At 54.7% G+C, this 14,658-nt stretch overlaps 1 protein-coding gene across 6 annotated transcripts in view; it reads right to left on the bottom strand.

The window, feature by feature from the left end:
- Positions 1-2,750, bottom strand: part of TTC7B (tetratricopeptide repeat domain 7B) — a 250,179-nt gene extending 247,429 nt beyond the window's left edge. For all 6 annotated transcript variants that reach the window (XM_055303621.1, XM_055303622.1, XM_055303623.1 and 3 more), the window contains exon 1: positions 2,611-2,750. In XM_055303621.1, the coding sequence (XP_055159596.1) occupies positions 2,611-2,731 (121 nt within the window). In that variant the 5' untranslated portion in view covers positions 2,732-2,750. The remainder of the gene's footprint in view (positions 1-2,610) is intronic.
- Positions 2,751-14,658: the final 11,908 nt, after the last annotated feature.

The raw sequence follows: 14,658 nt of genomic DNA, 5'->3' as shown, positions 1-14,658 counted from the left end.
TGGTTCTCTTAACTCCCCTGAAAACTCAGTCTTTCCCTCCTGCATTCTAAGATGAGGAGACTGAAACTCTAAGTGGTTAGTTAAGCGATTTGGCCTAGGACACAGAGTTAGGCTCAGGCACCGGGTCTGCCAGCTTCCAAAGACTGTGTTCTTTTCTGCCTGTGGCTGCCTTCAAACTGTCTTCCTATGACAAACATGACATTAACTCGCTTTCCTTATTGTAAGCAGCAAATGCTTTTGCTTAAGGACTTTGCCAGATCTGCCCAGAACGTGAAGTCCAGTGCATGCAAAAGGATCTAGGGGGAGCTCATGCCCTCCAAGCCAGGAGGAAGTCCCACCAGTAGCCTAAAGAAGCCCCCATTGGCCAAAGGAAGGAGAAGACCCTCCTTTAAAAAGTTCTCTAAACCCCAAAGAAGAGCCACAATAATTCTGGTTGTGTTTCATCTTTTTCTTCACTTTATTTTGTTTTGTTATGTCCCTGAGCAATCTCTTTGACCTTTTCAAGTCTGGGTGACCTTTTGCATTCAATGACTGCTACAAGTCATGTGGATTCTAGAGCAGAAATCTATCTCTCATGAACTTCCCCAAACCAAACCTGCACACGGGCCCATGGGCCACAGTGCCCTGCACGACCCACTCCCCCACAAGCCCCATAATGACTCAGGCCCAGACCCCAGGGACCAGGCCCTGGGAAGGAAGCCAAGCCTTGTGGGGCTGTGAAAGTAAGATGCACCTATGCCACCAAAGTCCATCTACCCTCTTATTCCAAAGACCACCATAGTGAGTCGCCCCTCCTCCCCTACTCATCACTCTGCATCACATTACCTCATCTGTTTTCTTCAAAGCACTTCTTACCATCTGAAGCTATCCCGTTTATTGATTTCCGTATTTGCCATTGCCTGTCTCCTCAGAAGAGGTCCAGTTCGGGAGGCTAGGAGTATGGTCAGTGTTATTCACCTCTGTTCTATTCCTGGCATAGGTGGGCATGCAAATACCGGTTGAATGGTTGAGTAAATAAAGCAGAAAACAAGTGGGTTCGGAAGGAAAGAACCAAGGGGCTCACAAATGGAGCCACTTAACCCTAACATCAACCTGTCCTGAAGGTATTTTATGCCTGCACAGCTGGGAAGTGGACCCAAGACTGTCCAACTCCAAGAGGAAATGAGAAAATGCCGCCGGTAAGGAGAGGAGAAGCAAGAGGACAAGCTGGTGAGCTTTACAGGAAGGCCAAGGTCAAGCTGCCATTGGGGCCCATGGCCCTGAATGCCATTTTCCTGGAATATTGACTTAGAGAGGACTCAAGATTTTCCACGGAGTTGAGCCCAGGTAGGTCTATGCTTCCTCCATGCCCCTAGGGCAGTCATGGCACCTGCATCCGCGCAGGAAACCTCTGCCCGAAGCAAGGGACCACAGTCGAGAGTGTGCAAAACCAAGTTCTTCTTTCAAGGCACTAGTACCGTTAAAAGACACGATCATAAACCGCCCTCGAAGAAAACACTTGACGTCCGTCTCCATTCCTGGGTAGTTTGAGGTTGGAAGGTCATAAATAGTGCCATGTCCTCTCTCAGAGCACTGTCTTTCATTCATTCATTCTTTCATTCATTTGTTCGGCCAACATTTGCTCACCCAGCCCCGGGCTGCCAGAGATGGAATGACACAAAACCTCTGCCCTCTCACCAGTCCATCGGTGCCCGCAGTTTTGGCGGGCACTAAAAGACCAGCAAATATTAACTGATACTTGCTTCCAAAACAAATAAGGCCACGTGGAGCTGCGCACTGAATGGGATTTGGGATGCAATTTCGATTTGATTCGATTGGGTACAAGAACCAATTCAGTCAATGGGACCATAGATTAACTCCAAGCACCAGACTCCTACTCAGGGGCTCTCTCGGACCCCCTTCCTCCTCCGGGCACCAGGCCCCTCGCCCACCCAGTCCCATGCTTTCGCCACATTCCCACCCTGGTCCACAGTATTCTCCCTCGGACTCTTCTATTTCCCCTGCCTTCCCAAACCCCACCTCCCTAGGTCCTCAGCTTCGACATCCTACTCGCTGAACCCCAGGACACACGTCTCACCTGCCTTCCACCACCACCCCCTACACACGCCCCAGGTCTGAGCTTCCGCCTGGAGCCCCCTGAACGTCATGTGTTTACAAACCCTATTTCCCAGGGGTCTGTGTTCGACCCCCGCCCCCACCCGGGAGTGCAGAGGGCACGCACCCCCGTGATCTGCTGCACCCTTGCCGGCGTGCCGGGGGCAGGGGGCAGGGGGCAGGGCCCTCCCCCCCCACCACCACCGCCTCCAACTCCTAGGACCGAAGGCCCCCGGGCTCCGCGGGGCGCGGGCCGGGCAGCCGGGCCCTGGGGCCCCCCCGAACTCCGCGCGCCGGGCCCGGGCCGCTGGACGCGCCGACCGCGTGACGCCCGGGACCCCGCGCCGCCCAGGCCCGGCCCCGGCCCCCCGCCCCGCCCCGGCCCGCGCACCTCCCCGGCCGCGCCCCGCGCCCCGCGCCCCGCGCCCCGCGCCCCGGCCGCGACCCCGCGGAGCCCCGGAGCCCGGGAGCCCGGGAGCCCGGCCCGGCCGAGAGCGCGGCGCGCCCGGCGCCTACCGTTGGCGATGAGCTTGGCCGACAGCTGCTTGACGAGCTCGGGGATCCGCTCCCACTGGCACTCGGAGCGGCAGCGCTCGATCTCCGTCTCCAGCCGCGAGCCCGCCTTCCTGGTCGCCATCGCGGCCCGGCCCGGCCGCCCGCCCGCCCGCCCGCAGGCCCCGCAGGCCCCGCAGGCCCCGCAGGCCCCGCCGCCGCCGCCCGGGCGCCCCCGCCGCCGCCGCCGCCTCCCGCTGCCGCCGCGGGCGCGGGCTCCGGCTCCCGGCTCCGCGGCGTAACGGGAGCGCCGGCTGGGGAAGGGGCGGGGAGGCGGGCGGCGGCGGCGGCGGCGGCGGGCGGCGGGGCCCCGGGCGCCGCGAGGAGCGGCCCCTGCCGGCCAGGGCCGGAGCGGCAGGCGGGGGGGAGGGGGAGGGGCGGGGCGCGCGGGGCGGGGGGGGGTGGGGGGGGGAGAAACTGCGAGGCGCCGTGGCATGTGGCCTAAACGGGGCAAGGTCACCCACGGGACTAGCAGGCCTGGGCCCGGCGAGGCGGGTTGAGCGGGAGGCCCCCTGCGCCTGGCCCGCCGTCGCCATCTAGGGTTTCAGGTAGATCCCCGGGGCCCCCAGCAGGCCCCCCTGCGCCCCAGGCAGCCCTAACCCCGCCCCCGCCCAGAGGAGGCAGCGGGGAGTCAGCCGCACTGCACCTGCCCAGGGGCTCCTTGAGTATCCGTTGAGTTGCCTGAGCCTGGCAAGGACTGCCACCAGCTGAGATGCCTCCCACCCCCACTCCGGGCCTCTGAGGAGGCGGCCCGTCACCTGGGGGGGGGGGGTGCCTTGCCTGGGCCCTGCAGACTGAGAGCTGGGACAGGTGTCCAATGTGTGCAAGCTCTCAGTTATTGGATGACTAGGTAGGGATCGTCCCTACCTGCTGGGGACTTTTAGGCGCTGGGAGCTTGGAGGGAATATGGCACAACGAAACAGGCGAAAGGCCTGCCTTGGTAGAGCTTTCATTCCGGCCAGGGGAAAAAATAAGCAAAATAAAGTAGTGAGTTAGAAAGTCAAGGTAAGGTGGAAGAAACAGAGCAGGGCCAAGTGAGGAGAATAGAGAGTTGGGGGCCAGGGGTTGTGGAGCATGTTGCAGTTTTCAAAGGGCGTTAGGAACCGCCTCACGGAAGTGACATTAGATCAAGAGTCAAAAAGGGTGAGAGAGAGCCGTGGGGAGGACATCTCTGGGGGAAGACAGTTCTTGGCAGAGAGAACAGCAGTGCAAAGGCCCTGGGGTAAGAGCATATTCAGTGTGTTGGAGACACACCAAAGAGACCAGTGTGCCTGGAGTGCAGGGGGAGAGGTGAGGTGAAGTAGGAAGCACCCAGAGGTGGGAGGAGGAGTTTCGGTTCTTGGTGGGCCTTGAGGGCCTTTATAAATACCCTGGCTTTTCCTCCAGGGAAATGGGAGGTCCCTGAGAATTTATAAGAAAAGGGTGTGACCTTTTGACCTGTATTTTAGGAAGTTCACTGTGGCTGCTGTGCTGAGAATACTGCCGGAAGGCGAGGAGAGAGCTGGAGGTGGAGACCCCCCAGATGATAGCTGTGGCTGGGGTGAGGGTGCTGGATTCCGGACCCTGCATTTGGGCATGGCCCTGACACTGGAATGGGGGTGAGGAAGCGCTGTCCTCATCAGCATCGCCCCTTCCGGGTGCCTCACTGCTGCTCTCCAGGAGCTTCACTCAGGTTCCTGCGCCTCTCATCTCCTCAGCAGCCCCGGTGGACGGCGGCTCACCCCGTGGAAGCTGAAACGAGCCGTTGGACGTGAGCAGGGAAGGTCCGAAGGAACTTGCACCCTGACCTGCATACCGTTTGGGCACCCCTGAGGACCCATGTCGAAGGTTGACCTGAGGGTCTCAGATGCTGGGGACAGCCCCAGGAAAGGGACCTTTGGGTGCCTGGTGCCTTGGGTTCCACCAAGAGGGAATAGGGAGACCTGGAAGAGGCCTCTCCACAGCGGACACTGCCCCTCCCTCTCGGGCCCTCGCATTGTCCTCTCAGCTCGAGCTCGGAGAACTGTCTCTGCAACGTTTGTCTGGAATGTTCCCTCCCCTCTGGTCCAGGAGAGACATTGGTGTGTGGTCTGTGAGATGCAGGCCCAGGAGCCTTGCTCCACGGCTAACCGATCCTGTGTGACCCCCCCGGCGGGGCCACCTCCCTCTGCGACGGGGCTTCTAACCACCAGCTCTGCAGTGAGGAGCGTGCAAGCCCACCTCAGCTGCCACGCTGGCCGGCGGCCACCCCTGCTCGGCAGGTGCTGCCTGGCCTGCGGCATTGAGCCCCTCCATCCCTAAAGTGCCCGCAGCTGGAGGGGGAACACCTACCCCGGTGCAGCCGGCTGAGAGTTCAACGGGAAGATGCAAGTAAAGCACCTGGAGGGGTAGAGGCCCACGATGCGAGGGCCAAAGCGCGAGCCCTTGTTCTGCGTCCCTGGCCCCCTCGCACCCACAGTGTAGGAGCAAGAACGAAAGAGTGAATGGGAGCATCCTGGTGGCTCAGTGGTTGAGCATCTGCCTTTGGCCCAGGGCGTGACCCCGGGGTCCTTGGATTGAGCCCCACATCGGGCTCCCTGGATGAAGCCTACTTCTCCCTCTGCCGGTGTCTCTGTCTCTCTCTCTGTGTGTGTCTCTCATGAATAAATAACTAAAATCTTAAAAAAAAAAAAATGAATGAATGAATGAGGCTGGAGATCTTCAGGGTCTGGAATCAGCCTGTTTTCCTTAGGACTCCACAGAACAGTAAGTATTTGTGACTGTGTCTGAGGCCCCCACCTTCACTGCAGGCCACCCTGGAAGCAGTGGACAGCCAACAGAGTACTCAAGCCCATGTGCTTGAGCCCTGCGGCTGCTGGGGTACAGGAGGCAGGAGCAGAAGCTACCAGACATGGTCAGCCTGACCTGCCGAGAGGAAGAACCTTCTGGGTCTTCACTGTGCAGAGCCCCGGAGGTGGGCCCAACAAGGTCTGGACTCAGTCCCACCCCTCGCAACTGCCATCACAACCCTGGAGACATACAAGAGATGGCCTGTGGAGAAGTTCCAGGTGTGTTTACCTGCTGGTGGCTCTCAGGGAAATTCAGGAGTAGCGAGTTGTTCGTGATAATAATAGTAATTAAACCAACATCTTTTCTTTTTTTTTTCCAGGCACTGGTATTTCAGGTTTGACAAGGATGTGAAAAATCACAGCCCGTAGGCCAAATCCAGCCCTGAGGCCTGATGATGCCCAGAAGGAAAGAAGCTGAGTGGAAGATGGCTCAGGAAGTATGACTCCTGGCTAATCCCTAGAGCAAATCCGGCTTGCCACAAGCAGTGGGGACAGGCCAAAGACTCCGAGCAAAGGTCAGTGCAAATGGGGGTGACTCTGTGGTCTGGAAACCTCCCAATCGCCCCCCCCCCCCCCGCCGAAAGCCTGGGTCCCCTTTAAGACTAGAATAGGACATGAGGTGAGTAGCAGTAGCAGGGGGAGAGAGTGCTTGAGAGAGGTGTGGGCTGGGGTGGGGCAGGCGAAACTCCAGGAGGAGGAGGAGAAGGCAAGAGGAAGGGCAGGGTCCGGTGGCCTCAGTCTGGAAGGCTCTTCCCTAGATACTCATGTGGTCCCCCTCCGTTCCTCTTGGCCTCTGGCCCAGGTAACCTCCATCCTAAGGTCACCTCCTTCCTCAACCACCTGATCCAGACCTGCCCCATGCCTTTCCCTATCCTTCTGCTCGGCCATGGTTGTTTCCTCCTTTCTTCTTGATTTCTAGGTAGTCACTCAGTGTTCATTGTCAGTCTCCCCTCACTCAAACCTGAGCTCCATGAGGGCAGAGGGGTTTGTGGGCTTTTATTCCCTGCTGTATCCCCAGCATTATGTATGGTGCCTGGCACATAGCCGGTGCTCCACAGATGTTTGCTGAAGGTGAAAATGAGTGGAAGGAAGGTGGTGGGGCTGGGCTGGATGGGGTACCCGAGGCCTGGGCATCCCAGAAGACAGGCCCAGGGGAAGTGGGAATCAGGTTGCTAAAGCAGGCGGGTCAGATTTCAGGGGGAGACGGAAATCCGGAAGTAGCAGAGGCCTCGCAGTGTGCTGCACAGTCGCTTCTAACCTTTGACCTCACCTTGTGGGGCAGCAGCCCTGTCTTCTGGCTGCTGGTATCCCTGGGAGGATTGAGAGCCACCCTGTAGGCAGGCAGGCCCTATAGCCGTGCCCCTAAGCAACCGGCAAAGCATGCCAGAGCCTGAAGGCCTGGGGCTTGAGCGATGACAGCTGCCGCGCCTTTTGATGGTTTATGATTATGAAATATTTAATATGTACAAAACACATGATTGGGGCACCTATGTAATAAAATAATAAAATGAATACCAGGGCCCCAACAGACCCTCCCCGAGTTAACCAGCATCTTGCTGTTTGTGTTCATTATACCCTCATTTTTGTTTCTTAATCGGCTTTCCGCTGCCCCTTGTCCTGTGAATGTCGTCTGTAACCCATTGTGTGATGCTGCCTGCTTTCCTGCTCTGCAAAGACAGTGTCCTGTTGTGTTACTTGCTTCTTTGCTCATTGTGATCTTGGGTCTGGCCTTGGTGAAGGCTGTGATTGCGTCCTGATCTCTGGTGTGTAATGCTCTTGGGGGTGGTGGTGCTGGTAACACCCCCGTTGGCCGCCCTCCATGTATGGTACCTCAGCACCCACACTTTTATGAACAGGCTGCCGTTTAGAAGCTGCATCAGTGCTGTTGTTAGGAGCAGGGTTTCTGAAGGTGACTCAAGAGGGCTCTATGCCCCCTCCCTTGACGTGCCCGAGGGGGCCTCCTGAGTTTCTTCCCAAAGGTCATCTGCTGCTGCCTGGAGTCAGGGTTCCCACCGTAGGGACGAACAAGTAGAACCCTCCTGCGCAGCCCCACTGCAAGCACTGAAGCTGGTGTGTGTGGTTTACCACCTGTTGCCGTTTGACGGGGCTAGCCAGATGGCCAGGGAGAGGAGGCTGGCCGGCCGCTCCAGGAGGGCCCGGGCATGGCATGAGCTGCATGTAGAACCAGGTTCCTAAGATGCGCTTCGGCTTTGCTAAGTCCAGAAATATGTGGATGCTTCAGGAGCTTGCCCCACTGACTCCTGCTGATGAAGCTCACCACAGACCATTGTTGACACCCCATGGCAACTTCCATTTATGATGGAAGCCATTCCCCCAGTGTCCTATCCCTGGAGACCTGTTCCCAGTGTTAGGATGCATGCAAAGCTGAAACTATTAAGAGGTTGCTTGGTGAGTGTGGTTCTGGAACCAGAGAAGAGAAAATCTTTAAAAGGTCATCATTCAGGCCCTGGAAAGGCTCTGAGGACTGTCTTGTTCCCATTCTTGAGCCTGCCTCTCCAAGGCTGAGAATATCCACATGTCCCAGATCTGTGTCCTGTGCCCAGTTCTGGAAGAAACTAACCAGTTCTGAGAATTTCCAACGCCCGTCTCCATCCATGACGACCTTGCAAAGACTTTGGACACCATAGTAACAACCAACCAAATTTGGTTTTGGTTTAAGCTTGTGTGATAGGAATCCCTTATCTTCATGAGTATTTTTTTCACAGTCAGAGTTCTGGGGACACTTTCCTGTTACCTTGTATACCACCTGTCCTACCTTCTCCCGGAAAGGCAAAGAGTGAGCTTAGGATAAAACACCCACCTGCACATATGAATGAACAGCAACACAAAAATCAGAAACTCCATGGATACAGGCGAGAACACTGTCCCTGTCACCTAGTCAAGAGTGTACCTGGAATGACGTGTAAGCTTCCTGGCAGACCGTGCACAAAAGTACATACGTGGGGTGGTTTGATTTGAAAAGTGGTTGATTCACACATCTGGAGCTTTAGGGAGCCAGTAGGGAACTAGGTGAGCACAAATGGTCTGGTTGTTCCTACACAGCTAACAGTAGTGACATTTTCATTTCAAACACTTTACTAGCTAATTCTCATTCTGTGTGAAAGAGCCTCAAAAACACGGAATCTACTTTTGTAAGGAATTGTGACTGATCTTTCCCTGGACAAGGCCACTAGCGTGCAGAGTTTCCACAGTTTAATTCAACAAGCATTGATTAAGCATCTATTGTGTGCCAGTGTTAGGTTCTGAGGATACAAAATTGTATAAAATGTGATGCCATCCCTCAAGGAACTTACAGTCCAATTGGGAAAAAGGAGAAAGTCAGGGATAGCTCTGTCGTTGGACTCAGAGGAGCTCCAAGGCCTGAGGGAACCCTCAGGAAGTCTTCCTGCCGGCGGTAACCCCTGAGCCAAGCCTGGAAAAGTGATTTCGGCTCTGGTCTGCTTGCCAAAGTGGCGAACGTGTAACACCGAAGTTGGAGTTAGGAGCCCTGGATCTGATTTCCATCCCTGTAATTGATCTGCTCTGTGACCTTGTGAAAGTCCTCTTTCCTCTCTGGACGTCAGTTAATTCCCAGGTTAAATGTGGGAGGGAGGAAGATCACTAGCGTTCCACAGTATGATGGGGCTTGAGAAAGTCTCCACTGGGAAGGAAGACGAAACTCGTTGGAATACATGATTAAAATAAGTGGGAAATAAGTGTGCTGTGCCAGGTACTTCGGAAAGGATGAAAACACCGGCTACGCCCCAGGAACACGCCAGCGAAAAGCCAGCGCGGAAAACCAGTGCCTTGGCAGGTCTGAAGGAACGCTCAGGTCTTTTCTAAGGAAGCAGAAGTTTTCTTCTGCAAAGCTTGCAGGCCAGGTTAGGGACCCGCGGGCCCTGCGCTCCAGGGGGCGGGGCCCCGCGCGGATGCCCCGCGCTCTAAGGGGAGGGGTGAGTCCGGCGCGCGCGGCGTCAGCCAATGAGAGAGTCTCCCGGTGAGGTCATGGCGTTCCTCGGCGCTCCATTGGCGGACCGCCCCCCCACCCCCCGCGGGGCCTGGGCCGGGAGGGCGCGCCCTGAGCTTTCTCCCAGTATTTAAGGGTGCTGAGCAGCGAACCACGCCAGGAGTGGGTCCCCGTCTCCTCCTGCAGGGAGAAATGAAAATGCCCAGAAAAAAAGAGCTCTTATGAGAAAACCCTCGTCTTCTCCGGTGGCAGTGGAAGGTTGGTTTTTGTGCGGTTGCAATCCAAACACACTGATTAACGAGCCATTTTAACCATTTAAGGACACTGAGCAAACTTCCAATGGCTGGCCACCTTTTTATTTCCCCGCGGTGACACTCAAGGCTGGAACAAAGACATTTCTGTTTTGAAACATTTTAAAACCGTGATTCTCAAACCCATTTCTGATGTTTTGAAACATTTTAAAACCGTGATTCTCAGGTGTACAGAGGGATCCAGAATGGGCTTGCATCTGCCAGGCCCTACCCCTGGCTCCAGTCCTGCTGGCTCTGAAACGGGCAGGTTGAAGAAGCTGGCAGGGCCAGGGAGCTGGACCCCGCTTTGGGAACCAAAGCCCCGAAAGCATCCTCAGAACTTGTTAGAAATGCCCATTTTGAGGCTGTGCAGCCATCTTGTTTTTGCCAAACCCTCCAGGTAGCTCTGGTGCTCACTTATGTGTGAGAACTGATCTAAATCAGCTCCTCCTGAACTTTGAGACTGCTTCAGAGCAGCGTGGATTCTGCACTCTCAGAATCAGGTCGGGGAGAGGGTCCCCTAGTCCAGTCCCATCTTGGGGAGGTAACTTTGGGGTGCTTTTCCCATTCTCACCATGGAACTCCTGGAGCCCACCTCGGTTCCTGGCATCTGCCATGGTTTGGGCTACGGTGATTGGACCAACGATGCATATGTGACTGGTGCTTTCCTGGAAAATGGTTGAGACAGTCCTTGCAAGTGAGTCAACTAAGGGTGAACTTGGTACCCAAGGGCAATCCTGTTCTGCCATGTGGCCAGGGCAGCAGAGGAAACCAGTCTGCAGAAGGAACAGTGAAGCAGACACATAGGCCCCAAGAGGGGAGGTGGGAAAGAATCCACGCCAAGACACCCTCCAGGCCCTCCACCGCCAGGCCCTGCTTCCCTCTGGGACTTAATGCAGGCCACCAGCTCTGGCTGATGGAGCTCCGGGCACATTAGTCTACAAGCCCAAGCACAACCTATTCCCATCAGAGGTTTGGTGCATGTTGTTCCCTCTGGCTGGAACTCTTACCCCTATCTCTCCCATGTTGCCTCATTCCCGACAATCAGGAATGTTCTTAAATGACACCTCCTCAGGGAGTGACGCTCTATACGGGCCCCTCCTGCAACCACACTCTATCACATCAGCCGGCTTTCTCATGTCTTCATCGCATGTGACATCTTTCATGCGCTCACAGGTGCTTACCAGGTCACCATAAATGTCTTGACAGCAGAGATTCCGGGGCTTTGTTCATCACCAGATCCCAGGGCCTTAAAGTGGCCTGGCACGTAGAGGGGTAGCTCAGTCAATGTTAGTTGAAAAGTTCACTTTCCCAACCTTCCTGAGGTCAGCTGCTTCCAGCCCTCAGGTGACAGGAGTCCCCCCAGCCTATGTTCTCTGATCACAGGAATCCATGTGGATTTCTGATGTTTGCCACCCAAGGACTCCAGAGGGGTTCACCCTTGCTTTGCAGAAAGAAAATTGAGACCTAAGTGACTTGCCCAGCATTATGTGGCCAGTCAGTGGGACAGCAAGGACAAGGGAACTAAGCTCTCAGGCCACTTCTCTGTCCCCAGAGTACTCCCCCCTTCCCCTTCATGATCTTGGGTCACTCCCCACAGCAAAGCAGTCGGGTCAACCTCAGGCCTTTTGCCTCCTCGCATAAGCTTTTAATAAATCAGTTTCATTTTCAAAATACTGCTCCGGATAGTGGTCAGCAGAAAGATGCTGTCGGCACTGTCCATCACAGGAAGTTATTTTCTGATGAACTATAGTGGGATGGATGGTTTGAAACTCCCTGTTGCTGCAAGAGCATGACAGATGTCACATTGATCCTCACTCCACCCAGATTTCTCTTTTGAGGATATATATTTCTGGGTATTTATCCAAAGAAAACAAAAATACTAATTTGAAAAGATGTCTGCACCCCCATTTTCATTACAGAATTATTTACAGGAGCCAAGAAATGGAATCAGCCTAAGTGTCCACAGACAGATGTCTAAATAAAGAAGATATGGTATATGTATATAATGGAATATTATTCAGCCATAAAAAAGAGAATAAAGTCTTGCCATATGCCACAGCATAGATGGACTTTGGTGGTATTATGCCCAGTGAAGTAAGTCAGACAGGGATAGACAAGTACTGTACGATTGCCTCTTATATGCAGCATCTAAATTGAAACAAAATTAAAAAAAATGAGCTCACAGGTACAAAGAACAGATTGGTGATTGTCAGAGGCTGGGGGTGGGTGGGGGGATGAGCAAAATGAGTGAAGGGGGTCAAAAAGCACAAATTTCCAGTTATAAATAAAGTTATAAAACAAAGGCATGGGATGTAATGTACAGCATGGTGACTATAATTAATAATACTGTATTGCATATTTGATATTTGTCAAGAGAGTAAATCTTTAAGGTTCTCATCATAAGAAATTTGCAACCGTGTGGTGGTGGATGTTAGCTAGACTAATTATGCTCACTCCACAACATGTACAAACATACCTGAAACTATATAACTTTATATATTTAAATATCTGTTTTTAAAAATTGAAATTTTTTTAATTTAAAAAAACATGTGTTGCAGCCTCCGGTTTACTGCAGTCCAGGGAAGCAGAGCCTTTGGTCCAGAGGAAACAGTTGTAACTGCTGTGTGCAGAACACCTTTCTAAGGAGCTAACCAGGTGACGGCACCTTGCACTTGACCTAGGACCTCAGCAGATATGTGTTGAGTAGCCGTGATGGCCTGAGTGGCGGTTGTCCAGCTCAGAGATCATGCTGGCTTGGGAAGGCCAGGAGCAGGAAGAGTGCAGTTGGATGCCCTCACGGCAGGTATTTATCCAGCGATAAATGGTCATCTGTCATCCTTTGTGACCTTTATCTCCTTCCTCCATCTGGGGAATCCCTCACCTGATGAGGGAGAGTCATCCTCCCCCCAGAGAGGTTGGGCATGTTGGGCACTCACCGTGCCTGACTCCTGCGTGGCCACAGTGAGGGTGGGTAACCTGGTCCCCTATGGGCAGACACCTCGGCCTGTGGCAGCCTCATCCCAGTCCAGCCAAGGTTGTTGTGGCAGCTGTGCCCCCCTGCGTCCATGCCCAGCAGTGGCGGCCGTGCTCTATCCTCTCCAGACCAGTCCTGAGGAGGATTTCCGGCCTCCGACCAGGGCTGCCCAGCTTCTGTCCTGGTCACTGTCATCCCAGAGATTGTGAGCCATCTGGGATTAATTCTGTTGACGTCTAAAGCAGCCAAAGTTGATTTCTGTAGAGAGCAGGACTGAGGGAGGAGGCGTCCAGAAGGGGGTGGGGGCAGGTGCTGAAGGAGCAAGAAGAGGGCGAGGGCGCCCAGGCAGAGGAAGTGGCATTTGGGCAGGGAGAGGTACCTCAGCGCTATTGTCCTTGACACCAAGTCACAGGTGATGAGGAGGGAAGTAAGTCACCTGGAGGCAGGCATGTCCTCCAGCGCCTCACTCGGGGTCCGGAGGGTCACGGGCTGGAGGGTTTTCCTGCAAGTCTGGCTGCTTTTCCTTTGCTGCTTTTTAAGCCTTTCCTTCAAGAACACTGATTGGGGCCCCAGGAGGGCTCAATGGTTGAGTGTCTGCCTTCGGCTCAGGGCATGATCCTGGGGTCCTGGGATCCAGTCCCACATCGGGCTCCCATGAAGAGTTTGCTTCTCCCTCTGTGTGTGTGTGTGTGATGAATAAATAAATACAATCTTAAAAAAAAAAAAAAACATTGATTGGACTACCTCGTCCTCATCGTGGGTGGCTTCTCGGGTTTGATGGGCAAGCCTCAGCGTACGCTCCCACCCGGAGCCCAAAAAGCCAAGTCCTTCACCCAAGGTACTATTTTAATTTGGGGTGAACTTTCTTTTCACAAGGAAAAGCCTAGCTTAAAATACTCCTCCCTGCTCCCTCCTCCCCCACATCTTCAGCACAGCTGTTGCATCTCCACCTTGATGGGAGCAACTAACCCCAGTGGGTTGGGCCCTTGCCCCTCTGTGTGCATTCGAATAGGCTCCTCGGCTTAAGCCTATGGGGCATGGGCAGGAAGGGTTTGGGGACCCCACTCCTGAGCAGCTGAGGGGTCCCTGTAGTAGGGCTTCACCCCACATGGGGAGGAGCTGATGCACCTGCAGGGCCAGGGATCATGTCCTTTCTGGGAGCAGGGTTTGAATGAGCAAGAGCAGCCAGGGTACTTACACATGGAGGAGGAGGGGGAGGAGGGTCAGGCCTCTAAAAGTGGGAACAGAGTCAGGTGCCCTATAGACTGGCCTCCCTCTCCTGCTCTCATCTCATTCCTAAGCCCAGTGTAAACTAAGTGCCACACAGCCCTTCATGCAAGCCCAGGCCCACATAGACAAGCCGGGCAGCAGGGCCCACACAGGGGGAGTTAAGGAGGAAGAGCTGAAGTAGAATATGACACTCCTGCTGCACTTACCATCTGGGGCACCTAAACCAGTATCTGTCACATGCCACCTTCTACAGGTCATGGGCTCCGTTTAACAACTCCTCAGTGTCTGTGCCTTGGGGGGCTGTGGATCCGGGCACTACAGGCCATGTCTTAGCCCTCCATGTATCCCCCATGGCACCGACCCAACAGGTACTCATCAGTTCAGCCAGCCAGCCAGCGGGGGCAGGCGGGGGGTGGGCCTTGGAGAACCCCCAAAGGAAGGAGAGAGGAAATTTCTGCTAACCCTGCTTCCGTCTGCACCAGGCCCATCTCCTTCCCCAAGAGGAAGGAATAGTTGGGATTTCCAGTTCTCTCCGTCGTCATTCTTTCTTACACTTTGTGCTTCTACCTTAACAGGCACAGACAGTCCCTCTCCTGCTAGAGGCATCTGGGGGTGCCTTTGCTCCTCTGGAGAGATGGTGGGTGTCAGAAAGGCCAGGACTGGGTCTTGGTCACTTCAACAACCCTGATGTCATCTGGTACATGGTTGGCATGTGATAGTTTTGGAATGAGGAAACATTCA

Source organism: Nyctereutes procyonoides, unplaced genomic scaffold (assembly GCF_905146905.1).
Source record: "Nyctereutes procyonoides isolate TBG_1078 unplaced genomic scaffold, NYPRO_anot_genome, whole genome shotgun sequence".
NCBI lineage: Eukaryota > Metazoa > Chordata > Mammalia > Carnivora > Canidae > Nyctereutes > Nyctereutes procyonoides.
The sequence above is the reverse complement of the archived record's forward strand: the minus strand, read 5'-3'. Positions and strand labels throughout refer to the sequence as shown.